General features: G+C 43.1%; 1 protein-coding gene across 2 annotated transcripts in view; it reads left to right on the top strand.

The window, feature by feature from the left end:
* The window catches only part of SF3B1 (splicing factor 3b subunit 1), a 45,360-nt gene extending 32,941 nt beyond the window's left edge, over nucleotides 1-12,419 (top strand). For both annotated transcript variants that reach the window (XM_075608205.1, XM_075608204.1), the window contains 3 exons: nucleotides 6,869-7,141; nucleotides 7,253-7,469; nucleotides 11,907-12,419. In XM_075608205.1, coding sequence (XP_075464320.1) covers nucleotides 6,869-7,141; nucleotides 7,253-7,469; nucleotides 11,907-12,065 — 649 coding nt within the window. In that variant the 3' untranslated portion in view covers nucleotides 12,066-12,419. The remainder of the gene's footprint in view (nucleotides 1-6,868; nucleotides 7,142-7,252; nucleotides 7,470-11,906) is intronic.
* The last annotated feature ends 9,768 nt before the right edge of the window (nucleotides 12,420-22,187 follow it).

Raw genomic sequence — 22,187 nt, 5'->3', positions numbered from 1 at the left:
TGCCTTCTTGAAACTCAGGCTTTCCGTTTAATTTCAGAAGCTGCCGTATTAAATGTATGTAACCCAGATTTACTTCTAGGCCCCAGACTGACACCTGGTGCTCAGGTGGGGACCTGAGTCCTTTTATTGCTATCGATATGACACACGCGGTTTACGGTGGGAAATTAGTACACAGTGCGTGGGGTTCAACTGATTATATATAATCGCTATCTAATCTCAAGACCCTCGTGATCCTCAGCAAATGATCACTACACGGCATACGGCATGCATATATTATAACACTCGACAAGAACGCTGCGCAGGCGTGGCCCACCCAATCCTGGGTATATTGGCCTTTTGTGATGGTGCCGGCTGTCACGTGAGACGCAGCACTTTTAACACATTTATACCCGGGGATCATATGATTGAGCAAAGCAAGGAAATAAAATAAATTGTAATTTATTTCACGAATGGACATACACACAATGTTACACAATTACATTCAAAATACACTTACTGGGACGGGGCCAAATGAAATAAAATGTTCCCAAAACGAAATCTTGAAAAACAGAGTCCCTGGGAGCAATTTCCCAGGAGCAGGAGTTGCTCGCAAAATGGCTTGAAACGGTCCGCGGTCAGCAGCGCTACCTGCCACTGCTGTGTACTCCGGAGCTGCTTCTTTTGTTCTGCCACCACTGTAATGGCACTTGGAATCCTTGTATCTTACGAAATCTTAGATGTTTCTTACGAAGCTTGATGAAATCTTAGGTGAATCTTTCATGAATCTTGTAGCAAGAAAATAACCAGGGTTGGCGCTTAAGAGGAGATAGTGCCACAAGGAAATAATCCAAATTAAAACAGTGAAATAGTGACACCCTCTGGTAACCAGGGCGCACTACAAGAAAATAACCCAAAAAAGTGCAATAAACCATATAATAAATCTAAAATGAATAAACAAAGGATACCCACTCAACCTAGACAAGATGGGAAAGTCTTCGTTTCCCCTGGGACGTAGTGGGTAGAGGTGACAAGGGAGTGGGACACCATGCACATGTAAAAGAGAGATCACAAAAATAGTACAGTACTGTACAGCACAAAAATGATAATCCTATGAAATTCTGCAAAGGTTATACTCACAAGCAGACAGTGAGTAAAGGCATTTCACACACAAAGTGTACATGAACAGTAGTCCCACGTAGAGGGGCGTCTGGGGACCAGGATGGGATGGATAGGGTGCACTACAGCAGAGGACAAGAACACAGCATAGTGCAAACTGTGCAACAATTTAATGAATTAAAAAACACTTCATAAGTGCTCACTTACAATGTATAAGAAGTTATTAGGCAATAAGGAATCAGAGGTACAGGCATATGATGATCTCCCCGCCCCTTCCTCTCCAGGAATCGCGATTAGGTTTGGAATGGAGACGCTCCGCCACAGGTGCTCCTAATTGCGGCCGCAAGAAGCAACGAACAGCTCAGCGTCTCTCCTCCACGTGTCTTGGTATCTGCCTCGATTCGACGCGTTTCGCTAGAGAACTAGCTTCGTCAGGAATCTGGCACCCTATCCTACACTTGCTCTTAAATACAGTCAGTTAGCTCTTCATTGGTGGTGTATAATGGTCTCTGGTGATGTGGGATTAATGCGCTGCATCTGTGACCACAGTCACCTGGGATACATCTTTTAGAACTGATTCTTGACGGGCTGCACTGATTCTTATAGAGTTTAAATCCCTATCTCTAACTAGTGCAGCCAATCTCTCTGTGGGAATAAGTTTTCCCACCTATCCTAGAGTTGCCAATACTTTAGAAACCTGGCAGAGGGGGCTTCTTATTCTGCTAGGAGCATGTGCTAACTTGGTACCGTTGCTCCTTGGCATATGAGACCCATTCCCTCTCTCCGGCAATGCTAAGTCTGGGCTAGCCACCATTTGCTAAATTGCCAGGACTTCCCACTAGGATGGGGGTACTTGAAGATCCCCTCTCCAAAAATACCTTGGGACATGGAGCCCTTTCAATTCCGGGCTTTTACACACATCAAGGCACCAAGCCAGCGGGATGTCTTAGAAGTCCTGAACTGCACATTCTTATCTACTTTAGTGAGTCACTAGACGCATACCAAGTGGGGGCTACAATAAATGAGTAATTCTCGGTCCCTGGTGGTCTGAAAAAGGCCAAATGTGCCTAACATGTTTGATACACTATTTGAGGGGGATTTTCATTCATCAATTTTTATACAAACTTATAAAAATTACACTGTGTGATTTTCATGTTTCTCCTTGAACTACACGCGCAGCAAGTTTCAGCGCGCTGGGAGCTTCCTAGCAGAAGGTAGCACACAGCCGCCTTTATTTCTCAAGCGCTGAGTTTAAAAACATTTTTTCTTTCGCCACCTTATACCTAGTGGGAGATACACTGAACCCCTTTACTGAGTTATGGGGGTTTGGGCATATACCGGGGGACCCTGGAATGTGATTTCCCCCTGCCCGGTCTTACTGTTCTGGTTTGTGCTGAAGCAGGAAGATCTGGCAATGAGTGCAAACTGCTTCCTAGGGAGGATTTTGTCTGGTGGTCTGTCGTCTTGTCCCCAGGAATCTTTTAAGATTCCTGAGTACATGTTTTGGGGTAACCAGCAAGTCTGGCCCCCTTCTACCCAAACACACCCTGACAACACTTTACGGTAAAATCATGCCTGAAACTCACGCCCTGCAAATCTCTGCTGGTTGGCACTCCTGGAACAGTAAAACAAACACATCTTTATTGAAAGAGTGCACATGCCATAACTGGGTTGCAGAGCTGACACTTCAAACCCCCAATTTGGCTCAGGGGCACCCAGCCGGGCATAATACCTTTTATTGGCCTGGGTACCCCTTCACCGGCACACCATGGGAGCTCTTAGTGCACTAAAGTGTTAGACCTATGCTTCAGTACCACTTTAACTGCAGCCGTTGAGGGTCCCCTCCTACGGCGATTGACACGCCGTGTGCTTTTCGGCGCGGATCTGCTGGGCCTTGCCGCAGCAGGTACTGCTGCTCTCCAGTGGATCTCCAATTTCTCTCAGCGGGACTCAGACTGGCCCTGGGTCACACCTGAACGAGCCAGAAGGCATTCAGGCTCATGCAGCTCCTATCATCTTTCATGGCTGCCCCCGCTAAAGACACCTCTCCCTCTTAGTCCAACCTCTTCCATAGCCTTCGTCATTGGCTGCTATTATGTCCATAACCAGTCACATATCCATAGCACACTGGAGAGGAACCTGGCAGGGGTGGATAATGAATGTCTTGTTTGCATCACACAGGGTTACAGATACATTTGTAACAATGTAACTGGATTTTTTAGACTCGTAATTATATGTAAAGCAAATTGCAGGCTAGTTTCTTTTAAAAACCCTTTCAAGTGAAGTGGTTTCGGCAAAGGACCACATTCTGAATTAATTTCTATTAAAACATTGTGGTGTCAACCCATTATATTTTACATTCCTTGGAAGAGCCCTATAGTGGGAAAAAAACAGACCAAATCAAGTGATATCATAGATAGAAGGGAAACCAGAAATGTTTGTCCAATCCCAGGGTTTTGTGTTTTTCTGACATTGGATGCTATTTGACGCAGGTTAGTGGTTTTTATGTATTTCTTGTAGGAAATAACTTAGATTTGGAAAGAAATTAAAAATGAGGGGACAAATCAAATGTAGTATTTCTAGAGTGTTTGAAATGTGGTTTCATTCATGTATTACTGTGAATACAGGCTACCATACAGAGCACACATGTATTTAGTCTTGTATTTAAATTACGCAAACATTAGTTGTAGTTCAGATACATTTTATAGCATATGTAGGACACCGTTTTCCTTTAGATTTCCTTTAGTTCTCATTTAAAAATGCAAACATGCAGTCATTGTTCTACAGAACATAAAGCAAAACCTATTCCTATTTGTAGGAATATGTCAGGCAGAAAGTTTGATGCAAAGAAGGTAGCAAAACTTCACCCTTGGGTCAAAATTCAGAGAGAGATTACCATGAGGACGATAGGCGAAAGAGTGGCTCCCCTAATCACATAGACTCAGACATGTCTGACCAAGACACCATTGAGGTTGAAGCAAGTCATAGGCTACGGCCCCAGTTTTCCCTGCTGCACGCGCGTGCATGGTGGCGCGTGCAGAAACTACAGCTGCGTGCGGCAGTCTGTAGGGGAGCTCCTCTAAGAGAGCACGGGGGCATGGCCATGACTGGGTATATCTTCCCTGCCATTGGCTGTGTGCCAACCACGTAACCATTGCACAGAAAGACAAAATTAATGTCTTCCCTGCTAGCGTACGCGTCAGTGCTTTGCGCGCCCACACACACCGACACTGGGGCCTGCCCCATAGAGGGCTGTGCTGTGTAGCACGCGCTGCCGTGACTACTGGGACTCTGCCATAGACAGTGGTGCTGAAGCATTCAATGATAATGTAGCAAACAGTAGTGAGGAAGAAGAAAGCTGCATAGATTGTGCTCTAGCTCCTCTACAAAGTGGGCAAAGAATGTTATTATTTTGCTCATTCCAGAGTGTACAGGAGTTGCTGGCCCAATTGCTGTAGATAACTTAGAAACTCCACTAGACTTTCATGTGCTTGTTGGGTAGCTAGCTGTTTGAGCACTTGAACTTTCAGACATCTGTACGCCACACAGACAGGCTAACCATTTCAGCCTGTTGATGAAGGTGTTCATCACAATCAATGTTCTGATGGGGGTTAAAACGGCTCCTTGATGTGCCTTTGGTCCTCCCATGCAGATCTTAGATGCCACTGCATTTCAACTCTCATGGGAGTGAATAGATTCAGCTGGCTTCTTGCAAATTTACACCTTAAAGACAATGCAATCATGCCCAAGAGAAATGACCCAAGCCTTGATAAGCTTTTGAAAATTCGACCTCATTGACAAACTTAGGCCTCGGGCATGACCCGTGCTGAGGCGCGCTGCTGCTCGGCACTGAGCCCCTGCAGCCGCAGTGAGAGTGGCTTTAGCAGGGGCTCGCGCACGCTTGCGGAAGCGTGTGTCTCACCGAGTCTTCAGATTTGGCGCTCGCCGGAGCGCAGGGCCAGTGACGTGAGCGGTTCGCCCAATGAGGGCGAACCAGCTCCGTGACGTCACTGGCCCGCCCCGACACGCCCACGGACGGCGCGCTGTGTAAGGCCAGGGAAAGCACCACTTTCCCTGAGCCTCAGCGCGCCTGCGCACTGTTTTAGGCACTATGTCCCAGACCTTGGAAGTAATTTCCAAAAGCAATTGTCCCCGACAAATTAAAAGGCTATATAAAAGTAAAAAGGGGAAAATTGTGAAGTTCAAAAGAAAGTCTTAGTTCAAATAATACCTGCCCATGAAGCCAGTGAAGAGGTTACAAAATCTGAATGAGCTGACATGAACAGCTTTCTATATGTATGATTTTCAAGGTTTACACTGGGAAGACCAGAGGGAACACTGAGCGAGACGGGTAGGAATGTGGAGAAGTCACTGCTCCCAGCTGGATGGAAAGGCCTACCAAACAAGGCATTTGATAACGATTTCAGATCATTGCCCTTACTAGAAGAAATGAAAGCCAAAGAGCAGAAGGCATCTGCCAACTTTGAAGTCAGAGAGATAGAGCTAAGATTCTAATTTTGCTATTTAATGTAACAGCATGGGCTATGTGGGAGATTGAATGGTAAACTGGGGTGTGTTAGTTTGCTTATCCTTCTAAGTTCTATTTCTGTTTCACAAGTGGGAAGAAAGGATAGACAGGACGGTTATCTAGCTTCCCTATCTTAAAATGATAAAGGATTACTGCAAATCTATGGGCTGTCGACAGCGCTGATATGAAGTTCTATTACATTGATCGGAAGAATAAGTGGGGACAGACTAATGTGGCATTTTGTGGATGTCACCATTGTCATCTCACATCTTGTTGAAGGGACACCAAGACCAACTAAATGAAGCTGAAAGCCTTTCACTGCTCAATTGTTACAGGATTCGTGGGAACATATGCTGGGAGAATAAGCGCCGGTGATCGAGCCACAGTACCAGTTGGATGTGCTCTGAATGTAAAGTGGGGTTGGGGTTGGGCTTGAGCAAATTCAAGAAATGATTCCTTATCAGAAATAGAGGATTTGCTAGACCGATGCCAAGGGACTTTGTGTCTCACTGGTTTCAGGGTGAAACCACATAAACTTGGACCTCTTTCCCTCTCTCCCCCCCTCCCCCTGCCCAATTTAATATTGTTACACTTTTTAACATGGAATGTTGTAATTTTTCCATTATAGTTGAATTATTACACAAATGATTCTGTGCCTCAGGGTTACAGGTGATTTTTTTTTTCCCTTTTCCTCTCAAGACCTATGAATAGAGGGTGCTTGAAGTGGCAGTGGTCTGTCTGTCAGAGAGCCAATCAAGTTAGACATAAGGGGGGGGGGGGGTGGGGGAGATTGCTCCGATTTGGGACCTTTTTTAAAAACTGTCAAACTGATTCTTAGAGGGAATGTCCCATTACATAGAATTGTCGTTTTCAGAGTGCTAAATATAATCTGTGCTAATGAAGTATCTTTGTGAATAGATGTCGTTTTTGGTCCTAGAGAAAACCAGATTCTTTTTTGGGAAGTGATACCATTTTTTTTTTTTTAATTCATGTGTTCCCCATGGCTCCCTTTTTTATACGTCACATATCCAAACTCTGTCTATAAAGAACTCCTGAAGTTGGTATGATACATGTGTACCTTGCTACTTTAAAACGTAAACTCTATTTATAATCTCCACCCAGTTTCTCAAATGTTTTGTCGGCAGAAATGATAGCCTGTTAATAACACATTTACTTTTAAGTTGTTTTGATTGTTCCTCCTTCCTATAACTGTTCCACTGCTTGTTTTTTCTTTTTCTTTTGCAGACCACATGATGTGCTTGCTACACTTCTTAATAATCTGAAAGTACAGGAAAGACAAAACAGAGTATGCACTACAGTAGCAATTGCTATTGTAGCTGAAACCTGCTCCCCATTTACAGTTTTACCAGCCCTTATGAATGAGTACAGGGTACCAGAACTCAACGTGCAAAATGGTGTTTTAAAATCCCTCTCCTTCCTTTTTGAGTACATTGGAGAAATGGGAAAAGATTATATTTATGCTGTAACACCACTGCTTGAAGATGCTTTGATGGACAGGTATTTGTTAAATTTGGCAATGTTAAGTGTTTCTCGCACACATTCAGCAAGATTTTAATTTGTCTTTTAAATGCACAAGCTGATTAACCTGCATATTTATTTATTCTGCAGAGATCTTGTACACCGACAAACAGCGAGTGCAGTTGTTCAGCATATGTCGCTTGGAGTATATGGGTTTGGCTGTGAAGATTCTTTGAATCACCTATTAAACTATGTCTGGCCCAATGTGTTTGAGACTTCCCCTCATGTAATCCAAGCCGTTATGGGAGCTCTGGAGGGCCTAAGGGTTGCTATTGGACCATGCAGAATGTTGCAGTATTGCTTACAGGTATATCTTCATGTTATTACTTGATCTTACTCTTTCTTTTGAGAGCTGTTACAAATTGCACAGAATCATTTAGTTTGCATTATGCTCTATGTATAGTAAGTGATTGTTATTTTACAGAAGTTAATATAATTGTCTGTCTAGTTTAGTTTAATATTTCAATTTAATCCGAGTGCAAACTAAAATGTATGAAAACCTGCAGTCTGGGCTTAACACATGTAACTTGCAGATTAGAGCACTGACTGACCACTTTGCAGAGAGATTTGTCAGCAGCCACTGTCCTTCCACATATCCCCATTTTTGAGCCCTGTTTAAATGTGAAACATCTGTGACTATCAACTAGAATGAACACTTAAATTAGAGGGAAGGTTAAAAATAAAAGTACTTTTGAATATACAGTAGACAAATTAAGCTTTAATCTTTCAGTATTGGCACTAATTTTCCCCCCATAGTTAAAACTGTGTGTACCTGTGCAGTAAAAAAATGTGATGCCTCATGTAGAATAAAAATGGATGATCACAATAGATTTTATTCAATCAGTACAGTACAACGTTTCGACCCTCTGCAAGGTCTTTCTCAAGTGACTGGTATATCCATACCCTAACAAGTCCAGAATATATAGTCCCATACACAGGTGAATTACTTGAAAAAATCACAGCCGGTTATCCCCCGTGTATCAGCCTCCATCAGCTGTCCTCTTCCACATTCAACCGAATGCACACGCATACAGGGCCTCACTCCGTTCCGGATGGCGTCATCTGTCCTTGGTCCCGATTTTGGTCCGTAGTTATCGCGATATCTCCTCATCTGCGACATCATCGTTGGTGGGGGAAAGTGGTTCTGGCATCTCATCACCACAGCAAAAAACAGAGAAAATACTGTGGGCTACTATCTAACCCAGAATTTAGAATATAAATATAGTGCAGTGACTAAACCACATAAATAAGTGACCAAGAAATAAATCACAATAACCGCAGTGAGGGTGTATATATGAAGAAAATTATATCACATAACCGTGTATTTGTAGAGGCGTCTGCTGCTATAAACACAGGGGGTGGCTCAGCACCCCCCACACTCTAAGAAATGGAAACAAAAGAAACAGCGCACAACGCCAAATAGTGAAGCAAGTAATGCTATGTATTAGTAATTACAGGGTAATAAATCTGCGTACATCAAAACAGTGGAATAGGTGCATTTAGTGTGTTTCACACAAGTTACCACTCAGCAACTGTTGTCAGAAGAGTCTGCAGCTTGCTTCTCTCAGCGGGGGCGCTACGTTGGTTCAGGAGCAGGATTAATGTCCAAAACCCCTCATCCAGCAGTACATCGCTCCCAAGGGGATTTCCCTTTACAGCAACCACGCTCCGTTGCAGGTATTGGTGCTTGGTGGGACCGCTCGCGCTTCCAAGCCGTCTGGTGCAGCTCGTGTAACTCAGCGAGCAGATCCACTGTACGGGGGTAAGACCTCAGCTCTGCAAGGGTACACTCGGCGTGCCACGTTGTCGTTCCGTCACGGGATACTGCGTGATGACGTCACAGTCTCCGCAGCAGCGAGGGAACCGGCAGGGAGGCAGTCAAAGTCTCTCATATGCCCTGAAGAAGTAGTTTATTCTACGAAACATGTTGGGTGATTTTTATCTAGTGCCTTAATATTGCCATTGCCTCCATTGGCTTCACCCTGCTAGTGTTACTCCCAGTGGTAATTTTGGGCATATGAGAGACTTTGAGAGACTTTGACTGCCTCCCTGCCGGTTCCCTCGCTGCTGCGGAGACTGTGACATCATCACGCAGTATCCCGTGACGGAGCGACAACGTGGCACGCCGAGTGTACCCTTGCAGAGCTGAGGTCTTACCCCCGTACAGTGGATCTGCTCGCTGAGTTACACGAGCTGCACCAGACGGCTTGGAAGTGCGAGCGGTCCCACCAAGCACCAATACCTGCAACGGAGCCTGGTTGCTGTAAAGGGAAATCCCCCTTGGGAGCGATGTACTGCTGGATGAGGGGTTTTGGACATTAATCCTGCTCCTGAACCAACGTAGCGCCCCCGCTGAGAGAAGCAAGCTGCAGACTCTTCTGACAACAGTTGCTGAGTGGTAACTTGTGTGAAACACACTAAATGCACCTATTCCACTGTTTTGATGTACGCAGATTTATTACCCTGTAATTACTAATACATAGCATTACTTGCTTCACTATTTGGCGTTGTGCGCTGTTTCTTTTGTTTTCATCACCACAGCACCTTCAATCCAACTTGGCGCAGTGACTTCCGCATAGCCGGGCGTCCTCCCAACTTCAAAGAGAAGATCTTGGAGGAGGGATAGTGCCGAGTATATGGGTATGATCGTCATGAGGAGAGAGATGGCGTCAGCGTGAGAATGCAGTTAACCCTAATAAGTGCTACAAAACACCATAAGTGAACAGCTAACAAGGTTAAAAAAATGGAAGGCTTGTTTGTTTTATTCAGAATGGTCACATACTATAGAGGGGTATGATGCATACTAACTTCATAGGTCAAATGAGTAAGAGTGAGGAAGAGATCAGCTGAATGGTCTGTGGCTGAAACCGTATACATATCCCATTCTGCTTTGCTTTTAAAAAAAAAAAAAAAAAAAAAGTTTAGGGACAGGAATCATTTGAGGCCCCTCGGGAACACTATCTAGTGTGAACATCCAAAATGCTTCTCTGCAGGAAAGCTGTATCTTTTTCTGAACCCGAAAAAGCTTTTTGCACTTGGTCAATTCCTATTAACTTCAGTGATACAACAGTGTGTTTAAACTCAGTGCTGTGTGAGATCAAAGCAGTCTCCTCTTTTTTTATTCATTTTATTATTTATCTTGCTTCTGTGTTCGATAAATCTGGTTTTTAACATCCTATTAGTTTTCCCATTGTATGCTAGCTCACACGGGCATTTTATAGTGTATACGACATTGGTAGTGGTACAGGTAATCCTGTTCTTGATCTTACATTTCTGACCACTCCTAGGGAGACTAAACTCATCACCTGTGTTAAGACTACACACAGAGCAGCCAAAACATTTATAACATCCAGGCTTGGGATTACTGAGAAAATGTGATATAATGCTTTTTATCATTAGCTGAGATGAGAATGTCCCTCATGTTTTGTCCTCTTTGGAATGCAAATCTTGGCTGTTTCTTGCATATGGTACCCAGTGACTCCCCCATCTGTAGTAACCTCCAGTGCTTGCAAATTCTATTTTTAATAACCTACTGACGATAGTGTATTTACTCACAATATTGATCCTCTGTGTTATCCCTATGTTGTACTCTTTCTGGCTCTATCAAAGGCCTTATTAATGATGGAAAATGTATGTCCACGTGTAAGGAATCTTGTTTTTGTCATTCAAAGTTTCCTCCAATTTCTCTGGCCTTTCAACTATCCTTGATGCCCTTATTCATTGCGAAAAGGGTAACATCTCTTTTAGTGGTTCCGGGTTGAACCTTGATGCATGTAGTGTGGAATGCCTATTGGTGGGTTTACAATAGAGATCAGTGTGTAAATTATGCCCATCATAGGAGACAAGAACATCATAGAAGAAAGTTTGTGTATCACTCCAATTTTTAGTGAAGTGAACTGGTGTAGGGAACTGTTCAAGGTAGGTAAAGAATTCAATTAGTTCATCTGTGCCTACCTAGATGAGGAACAAATCGTCAATGTACCGACAGAAGATCATTTTGTGATAATATATGGAGTTATAGATGTATTTATCTTCAAAATCCAGCATATAGCGGTTCACATAAGAGGGCGCCACGTTGCTGCCCATGGCGGTCCTTGTAGTTTGTAAGTAAAAATTATTTTCATATCTGAAGTAATTAGTGTGTAAAATAAAATGTAGCAGTAATAGAAAGTCACCAGGTGGTTGTGTGGTATGTTTCTCTTCTAGAAACCTTCTGACTACATCAATACCTTCAGCGTGAGGAATAATTGTGTACAGACTGGTGACGTCCATGGTCACCAGAAGAAATTTCTTGTCTTGTAACAACAAGGATCTGATTTTATCCAAGAAGTCAAATGTATCCCTGATATAGGATCGGCCCTCTAGAACTATAGGTTGCAGGAACTGATCAACAAAAATCGCTAGGGGCTGATTGATTGATTGGAATTGGTAGCCGAAATTATATAGGTCTGCCACGGGGGTTATGGAGACTCTTGTGCACTTTAGGTAGTAAATATAACACTGGGAGTCTAGGATTACTCAGTCTCTTCATGGTTACAATCTGATGGAACTATACTTCTCTCTGAAAGTTATTAAAACTTTAAAGATATTACAAGGTATACGTTCTATACTGATGTTTCTTTTTTAACAAATGTGACCACGTTTATGTAATATACATTTTTCCAAAGGTGCATCATTCTATACACTAACTATGTGACGATATGTTCATTTTAAAAGTAAATACCTTGATATTCTCTCTTCACAGGGTCTCTTCCATCCTGCCAGGAAAGTCAGAGATGTGTACTGGAAAATATACAACTCCATTTATATTGGCTCACAAGATGCTCTCATAGCACATTATCCTCGCATATACAATGATGAAAAGAACACATACATTCGTTATGAACTAGACTACGTATTATAAAGTTACGATCAGCCTCTTGTGTTTTTTTTTTTTTTTTAACAACTGTTCTATATTTTCTTGGAATTTGATGTAAAATTATTGCTCTACGTTAGCGCCGGTCACCTAGAAAAATGCAAGTTTTGCAGCATGCATTTTTAGAATAAGCCTGTTTTTGATGTAAACCTGTTAAAGCTAGACGTGGCCAAGAAAGCGGATTTCATAATCTGCACAGATTACAATTTGTGATCCATTTTATGATTCTAGTGTCATTCCTACTGTTTAAAAGGGATGTTTATTTGGGAAATAAACATTTATGTACAAAATGTTTGTGCAAACTTCCATTTCTTCAGAATAAACATTGATGTAACACCACAATATCAATGTTACATGTTATCTTCAGGTGCCGTGTATGGGTATTGCTCTATGGTAAAGAAAATTTAGATGTTCTTGATGCAGTATTATCATTTTTGTAAAGCGCGGTACAATGGGGGTACAGAGTTCTTCTGTATGTTACATAAACTGTATGATGAGGACAAACCAGCGCAAACCAAGAATTAGGGCTCTGCTTGTGAGAGCTTACAATTGAGAGGGAATAAGGGGCAATGTTGGAGCAAAAGGTGTGCGACAGTATCTTACCTTGGCGTGCTACTTGAGGGGGCGGGCTTGCTTCCCCCTTCCTGCCGATAATCGAGCGTTTCGCTGGGCTGGGAGGCTTTGCGAGAACCCCCCTCTTGCTGATAGGAGCTGCCAAGGGTGAGCGGGACCGCCTGGCTTGAGCCCTGATCTGCGCTGCTGTGAAGCTAAGACATCGGGAGAAAGTAAGAGCAGTCATTTTGATTCAGCACTGCTGAAGTGCCACCGGATTGCGCGGGCGAGCTCCTGCCCCTTTGCTGACCGAATCCTCCATCAGGTATGGGGGGGGGACCTGGTGACGCTTCCCCGGTCGGGGTGGACTGCTGCTTGCGAGCGGAGACCCAAGGTGTCCCAACACACTTAAGATGGCTGCCATTGGCCTGTGAGTCAGGGCAGCACATACGTACAAATCGGCCACAAACTGAGAAGGGAGAAGTAAAGAGCTGATAGCCCCCTTATCCCCATACTTCTAGCTCCATATAAATTACTAAAGAGCTCTGGGGGCACCTACTGGAGCAGCTAGATGCGGGAGGGTGACGCTGGCGAAGGGTGGTCTGTATATCCTGGAGGTGAGGCCTGTGGGAATCGAGGTGAGATTAGTCCGAGACCCTGACTAAAATAGACGGTCAACACTGATGACAAATTAAGTCTGCAATTGAGTGACTCACAAGGGAGTATGTATGTCACGGGAGACAAGGCAATTACACCTTTTACCGGGATCATATCCCTGAGCAAAGCCAAGAAGAAAAACAAACTGCGATTTATTCCTTTGAAATAGACATACACATAATGGATTACAATTATGCAGACGAAAACACACTGGGGGTCTGGGGGAAAAAATAGTTTCCTAGCCCTTTTACAGACCTTAAAACAAAGTTTGCCGTTAACCAGTTCTTGTTCCGAAATGTCCTGGAACTCAAATCGGCATGTTGTTCTTCATGCTACCGTTGGATAAGCTCCGGAGCGTTGAAATAGGTTGACCGTAAGTCCCAAACCGCCTGGAACTCAAATCGGCATGTAATTCCAGCCGCGACCGCTACGTTCGATTTGTAGAACTTGGCCGCAAAAAGTCGGGATTTAGAAAATATTTCAGCTCAAAATCCTTGAAGCCGGCTCGCTGCTATTTCTCACAGAGCATCTTTTGGTGATTTCGAATTTGCCGCTGCCGTCTTGGCTCTTAGAATCTCCTGAGCTGATTGGCTGCTAGGTTTCTTATAGGATTTCAGTCCCATTCACAGAATACCTCAACCAATCAGCGATTTGCCGGTACCCTGAAGCTGGGCGAGCATGGATTTCAATTCTGCAAAGGGGCATGCGCCAACCTGGCACCTGCCACTTAGCATATGGAACCCCGTGCTGGGCCAGGCTCCTCAGTCTGAGGCCCAGCAAATGTTCGTCGGATAGCCCTTATTTATGCCAGGATTTGGGTACTCGAGCATAATTCCGGTACCCCGCCCCCCCAACACCTTGGCATCTCTGAGACTTTCAAGTATGGGACCCGAGCAGACTCTGTGGCACAAAGCCTGGTGGCAATCTGGTCTCTCAGAACCAGGGACTTGGAAATTCCCCAGCTCATATACAGTGCATAAAACATATATCTCTTTATACACCATGTTAATAAAAATATGACAACATTCTTCTAAGTCCCTCGTCCTCTAGGATCTACTGAAAAGATATGCACGTTCATTTTCAGAGTTCCTAGACCTTCCTTGTGACGGTGAGGGTGTACCCAGGCCAATAATAAAGGTATTATGCCCGGCTGGGTGCCCCTGAGCCATATTGGGGAATTGTAGAGTGCCAGCTCTGCAACCCAATGATGGCAGAAACACTGTAATTGTAATGAAAATGTATGTGTCTTACTATTCCAGGAGTGTCAAGCAGCGAAGATTTCCCTGCTTCAGACCAGACCAGAATAGTAAGACTGGGCAGGGGAATGAATTGCGTGAATTGCGTTCAAAGGTCCCCCGGTATATGCCCGAAACCCCAGAACCCAGATTGGGGTTCAAAACATCTCCCACCAGATATAAGGTAGCGAGAGTAATATCATTTCTAAGTTAAAGTGTATAAGGTAGCAGTGTTTTGCCTGTTAAAGTGAAAAGAGAAAATGTTTTTAAAACTCAGCGCTTGGCAGCATAGAATGTGGCTTTTAGCTAACTTTTGCTAGGAAGCTCCTAGAGCGCTGAAAGTTGCTGTGAGCATCGTTCAGGTAAAAACATGGAAAATCACATAGCGCAATTTTTATAAGTTTATATAAAAATTGATGAATGAAAGTCCCCCTATTTTAATTGTTCCAACATGTTGGGCACATTGGGGCTTGCATTCAAAACACCAGAGACAGAGAAAACACTTTATTTATGATCATTGTCATTTAGAAATGCATGGCAGGAAATTCCTGCAAATGAGCGGAGCATATCCAGCCCCGGACTTCTAAGACATCCCGCTGGCTTGCTGCCACGATGTCTGGAGTTGAAAGGCTCCAACTTACTAAGGTGGGGAGGGGTAGCCCAAGTACCCCTATCTTAGTGTAAAGTCTGGGCAGATCGGCAAATGGCCGCCAAGACTGAGTGTCGCCAGGTAAGGAGGTTGGGACTCATATGCTAAGCGGCAAAGGTGCGCGGTTCGCGTATGCCCTTAGCAGAATGAGAAGCCATCTCTGCCAGGCTTGTAAGGTATTGGCAACTCCGGAATAGGTGGTGAAAATTATTCCCACGGAGTGATTGACTGCACAGGTTAGGTATAGGAGTTTTAAACCTATAAAAATCCGTGCAGCCCAACGGAAATCAGATTCATCTAGGCTTCATTTTAAACATCGTAACAGGATTCAAGAGTTCGTAAGAACTGAGGTTCCAAGTACCAATACCACAGTGGCAGAACGAACGAAGCAGCTCCGGCGGAGTACACAGAGGTGGCACCTTGCACTGCTGACTGAGGACTGTTTCCAGCTCTGTTTGCGTACAACTCCCCCTCCTGGGAAATTGTCCCTAAAGACATTGTTTTGCAAGATTTCGTTTTGGGAACAAGATATTTTGTTTGCCCCCGTCCCAGTAAGTGTATTTTCAATGTAATTGTGTAAAATAATGTGTCATTTTGTGGAAATAAAATAAATTGTATTTTATCTCTTCGCCTTGCTCAATCAAAGGATCCGAGTATAAATGTGTTAAAAGTGCTGTCTCCCGTAACAATGGGATAAGCATCAGACACCGTTCCCGCATTGAGCTGTCGGTAGTCCACACAGAATCGGGTGGTTCCGTCCTTAGGCACTAGGACTTCCGGACAAGCCCAAGGGCTCTGGGACGGTACAATTACCCCTAGGGCCAGCAACTCCTCTACATCCCTCTCTATACTGCCCTTCACCTCTGCTGATACCCAATAGGCATGCTTAAGCAGAGGTTTCAGCTCACCGGTGAGCACTGGGTGATCGGTGTTCTGCCCGGCTTGTCCGTGAACAGAACACTATATACTGCTCTAGCATAGCCCTCACCTGTACCTTCTGCTGTGCGCTGAGCTGGGATCCTGTCACGGGAGACCAGGTCTCTTAACACATTTATACCGGGATCATATGATTGAGAAAAGCAAGGAGATAAAATAAATTGGAATTTATTTTACGAATGGACATACACACAATGTTTCACAATTACAATCAAAATACACTTACAGGGACGGAGGCAAACAAAATAATTGATTTCCAGAACGAAATGTGGAAAAATAAAGCCTTTAGGATCAATTTCCCTGGAGCGGGAGTAACTCGCAAAACGCCTTGGAACTGTCCTCGGTGCAAGTTGCCACCACTGTGTTCTCCGACAGAGCTGCTTCCTTCGTTCTGCCACCACGGTAATGGCACTTAGAATCGTTGTATCTTACGAAATTTTATGAAGCTTGATGAATCTTAAGATGTAGAACACACACATAACTGACCATAGAGGGTCACTAAAGCCCCTGTTAAATGCACCCTTGATACAGATGGATATATATTAACTAGAAGTAGTAATAAAGTACCTGTTACCACAAAATCCTAATGGGAACAGACCACAAAAAGACCCCACAGTACCACTAAACACAAAACTGAAAAACAAAAATGTTTATTAACTGTAAAAACCACCGAAAAATGTGACAAAATATATACAGTGTCATTTAAAAGTCCCCAAATACGAGGAGAGGTAGTGGAGAGGGATACTGGTGATAGCCACTAAAGCAATGTGGCATCATGGGTACATTAACCCCCAGAACAAAACCTCACGTGGTCAGTGCAATCAGCCACACTCAAGCATAAATATCCACACTACAATTCGCAAAACAGGAGAGCACACAAGTTGAAAAATGCATTAGCACCATGCTGCAGAAGATGTAAATAATGAACATATCAAACACTTGGTATGAGTACCTAGTTAGGAAGCCCCTACTATATACAGTAAATTGACAGATAAATATATACATACATTATTTATTCAGAGTTGGAAATATTGGACTGTATAGTAGAAGGTTTATATGCTGGGGTAGCTGGTAGTAACACTAGCTATAATTAGTACTTGCTAATGTTTATATATAGTGAGCAGGGTACACAAATGAAACCCAAAATGCCTAAAATAACTAGTAATGAGTAGGCAGGTATAGTGACACCTGATGTACATATGTCATATTATACCAGTGATAGCGTAACTGCAGCAGCTAAACTAAGTGAGGCACAAATGAGCCTGTGTACCAATGTATAACAAGGCTCTAAGGAATCGCACTGTTTGGGCCTACAAGGAGCAGGGTAACTCGAAACCGTTCAGGAGGGGATGGGGTTGACGCAAGTAATCAATCTCTCCAGTAAAACACTTAATGATGCATATCTCACTGTCCTTTCCAAGGGTTTGACTTTCTGTCCAACTAATAACATTAATATCTTTGAGAGTATTAAGGATTTAAATCTTTTCTCAAGAAAGTTGTCCCTACATAAGTTTTTTAAGAGAAGGCAGCTAGCACAGAGTATCAACACCCCCTTGGAAGACTTTGAACCGAGGGATCATGCCCTATTGGACGTGATGCAGAGTCTCTTTGATGAGAGCATTAGACCACCAGGCGAGGGCCCCTTTACCTCACTACGTAACAAATCCAAATTCACTCCTTCACTCGACACCTGTAATAATGTTGATGTTTTCACGCCGCTTGTGACGTGACCTTAAACACCTATCCCAAATAGGAGAAGGAAAGAAAGCCAGGTACAATCTTAACTATGAGTATAAAGCACTCAAAGATTTGGAAACAGATGATTCGATCATAATTAAGCCCTCAGATAAAGGGGGCAACACTGTTCTTTTGGATACCACCATGTATGCGACCGAATGTTTGCGACTTCTTGCGGATAAGAATTGTTATACAATTCTAGAGTGATCCCACTAAACAGTTTCTGTCTGAATTGTCATTAATATTAAAAACAGGCCTTGATAGTAGTCATCACTAAAGGCGAATTAGAATTTATTTACATCAAGAATCCGACAGTGGCGACTTTTTCTACCAACTTCCAAAAGTCCACAAAGGTAAATATCCTCCCCCGGGAAGACCTATTGTCTCGGGAGTGGATAACCTTACATCTCATGCCAGTATGTATCTGGATTCCTTCCGTCGCCCTTTTGTGGGCTCATTGCCATCCTATTTGAAAGATACCAAGGCAGCTGTCACGTTTAGAAGGGATCACTCTGGACGCCAATACCTTAATGGTAGGGATAGATGTCGAAAGTCTGTATACCAGCATCCCTCATGATTTTGGTATTAAGGCTGTGGCTCACTTTCTTCAAGCAAGGGATCTACACGCTCGCAACCACAATGACTTTGTCCTCCTACTGTTGAAGTTTGTTTTAACAAAAAACTTTATTTGATAAAAAAAATTACCATCAAATCCAAGGCACTGCCATGGGCACCATGTGCACTCCCACCTATGCTAATTTATATCTAGGCTGGTGGGAGGAGGCCGTGGTGTTCGTGGAAGGCAACGTCCTGTACACGGACCATATCGATCTTTGGATTCGATACATTGACGATGTGCTCATGCTCTGGTCAGGCACAGAAGAACTTTTGAGAAGTTTTATTCATACACTTAATACTAATAAGTATAACCTCAAAATTACATGAGGTCAATCTACAACAAATTAACTTTCTTGATTTGACAATCATTAAGCAAAATGATGGCAAACTTACGACAACCATTTATCATAAACCACCTTCTACAGACAGTCTGCTTATGGCAGACAGCCATCATCCTGCTTATATGATCAACAGTATTACTACCGGGCAATTTCTGCAATTGAAGCGAAATTGTTCGGAAATCAATGAATTCAGGACACAAGCCAAGGACATGACAAATCGCTTTATTGAAAGGGGGTATAAGAAAAAAGTGATCAAACAGGCCTACCATCGAGCCCTACATACCCCTAGATCTTCACTCCTCACTGATCACCCACATACGAACAAGACCGAATCTGACACCATTCGGTATATTGGCACATACAGTAATCAGTGGGGTGTTACGCCATATCCTAGGGAAGCATTGGCATTTACTCCTTGAAGATTCGGGTTTGTCTCAGGTTCTAAGATCCACTCCCACGATGGTATGTCATCGCTCAAAGAGCCGTAGGGATAGACTGGTTCACAGCCATTTCAAGACTAAGGTAGGAAGGACTTGGCTAGGGCCCAAGCCCCGAGGTACATTTACACATGGCCGCTGTAAGGCTTGCCCTTTCATTAGGGTGAGCAAAGAATTCACTGACTCCGAGGCTCAGGCCACCTATCAGATTAAGTTTCCTCAACTGTCCGACCACAGGCGTGGTATATCTCATCATGTGTCGCTGTGGTAAGCAGTATGTTGGAGACCCATAGGGCATTCAAAATACGCATACTTGAACACCTAGGGTCTGTTCGCAATTTACATGATACGCCTGTCACCAGACTTCTGAATAGTATGCACAAAGGAGATCTGTACACTTTATCCTTTGTAGGTATTGCACATATTCCCTGGGGCCCTCGCAAGGGCAACTGGGACCGGAAATTACTAGTGCAAATGTAAATGGATCCATACTCTCAACACCCAATGGCCTCAATGAGGGATTCATGTGTTCCTCTTTTCTCTAGTTCTGCATGGTTTGGTTCTGCCCCATGTATATCTTTGCATACCTGTTGATTTTTCCATCACATTTTGCTTGGTATGTCTTTATGGGTAAGTGGGATCCAGGTATACAGTACAGTCCGTTATATATTTCATTTCTAGCAGGACCCGTTTTGACTTTTTTTTTTAAGGCGGATCCGTCAGTGTAGTACATTCCTACACTATTGGCTTCTCTGTTATATGTATTGTCACGCTGTCAGCATACCTAGCAACATTGTTTCATTCATATGCTGTCACACGGACTTACTAACAGTATGTTCGTATGCGAATAGTATTGCCAATCTCTCCTACATTGTGTTCTTATGCATTTGTACTAATTTCTGCTATACTACAGCACTTGGCTATTGGTAAGCCTTTCTCTATTAGCATTACAGGATCTACCCCCCCTACCCTCCCGCAAGCACTTGCGCCACGATTGGCTGCGAGTTGACCACCTTCCTTTACCTTACCGGTATTTAAGAACTCACTTACCACTCACAGGACTCCTCCCCGTGAAGGAAACGGTCGTCGGGGTTCAGTGACGTTAGTCCACTGACGGTCACGGTGTGGAAACGGAGTGTTTACATACAGGAGTCCCTGCCAGCATACCGCTTTTTCATGCGGTCAGGTCGTATGCCTTGATATACATTGGTACACAGGCTCATTTGTGCCTCACTTTGTTTAGCTGCTGCAGTTACGCTATCACTGTTTTGCGAATTGTAGTGTAGATATTTATCCTTGATGGCTGATTGCACCGATAACATGAGGTTTTATTCTGGAGGGGTTAATGTACCCATGACACCACATTGCTTTAAACTACACATCATTACATTGTAGTTCGTATACTTTTGTCATCGGACTGAGGTTTACACGCCCAACTGTCTAGTGTGTACTCATCCTATACTTTGTTTGAGTGTTCTTATTCTAACAGGGGACCCTTCATTCACATGCATCTTTTCAGAGCTGTAGCAATGGATCTTTCCACCCCCATCCCCTATTAGTACTCTTTGATATCACAACATCTATGTCCCAACAGTTGGTCTGCACAATTGAATCAAGATGTTAAACTCGCTTTACTTAAAATTCAAAAAGGATATATCACCCCAGGAGTCAGAATAGATTTGTTTACTGCCCTAATGGTAATGGAACACAGGAAAATTATTATAAAAATAAAATAAAAAAACACTGGTGCAAGACTCCACATAAAGTTTACAGAAATGTAGGTTTATATAATAATAATAAAAAATAAGAGGGTCTTAAAGGACCTTTGTAACCCTGAAAGCATACACTCCTTTTAACCACGGGTTAGCCATTAAAATCATCACTCCTATCATACTTTAAAAATAATGTGCATTAATTATAATACAACCTTCGTGGGGACTACCTTAAACGTATTATAAAAGCACAAGAGAAGTGTGAGAAGCACCACTTTAAAATGTTCTAACAAGACCCCCCACATAAAAAAACCAAGACTAAAAAGGAAAGTTATCGTAATTACACATCAAAATTGGGATCTTAATGTTGGCTCAATCAACAAAATTTGCAAACCGTCAAATGAAACAAGACGAGAGAAGAAAAAAAAAGTCTCAAAACTACATCAATTGCTATATGATTATAAAGGCATTAGCCACTTGCATAACTGGAAAACGTTTAATGCATATAGAAGACTATCCACATAATTAAAAACAAGAACCATTGTGGAACATAAAAGAACAAGACTGTTCTTGAGCTATGTACTGTAGTTAGTTTGCATAAACAAACAGCTAATATTACAGAATTTTTTAGGCCCATGTATATGGCTGTTTGGATCTATTTAGATCCCTTTGCCATAGCAATACGAGTCATACGTCTCGCTAAACACAAATACAGGCATACCCCGCATTAACGTACGCTATGGGACTGGAGCATGTATGTAAAGTGAAAATGTACTTAAAGTGAAGCACTACCTTTTGCCCACTTTTTATGCATGTACTGTTCTGCAATTGTCATATACGTGCATAACTGATGTAAATAACGCATGTGTAACAGGATCTATAGTCTCCCCGCTTGTGCACAGCTTCGGTACAGGTAGGGAGCCAGTATTGCTGTTCAGGACGTGCTGACAGGCGCATGCGTGAGCTGCTGTTTGCCTATTGAGCGAAATGTACTTACTCGCGAGTGTACTTAAAGTGAGTGTCCTTAAAGCGGGGTATGCCTGTACACAATTTTGAGCCTTAATGTTGTCAATTCTTCCAGCTTGAAATTTAAAATTTGGCATTTTAATTTGTACAGTAGTCATGAACTTTTGAAGTGAAACTTCTTTAGCAGCACCTACCACATGAAAATTGCCTTGGTGACTTAAGTACAGTGCAGGAAATGACATCACTACTGGAAGAAGAGACTATGTTGCC

This window comes from Ascaphus truei, chromosome 7, assembly GCF_040206685.1.
Source record: "Ascaphus truei isolate aAscTru1 chromosome 7, aAscTru1.hap1, whole genome shotgun sequence".
Taxonomy (NCBI): Eukaryota; Metazoa; Chordata; class Amphibia; order Anura; family Ascaphidae; genus Ascaphus; species Ascaphus truei.
This window is presented reverse-complemented; position numbering and strand designations above follow the sequence as displayed.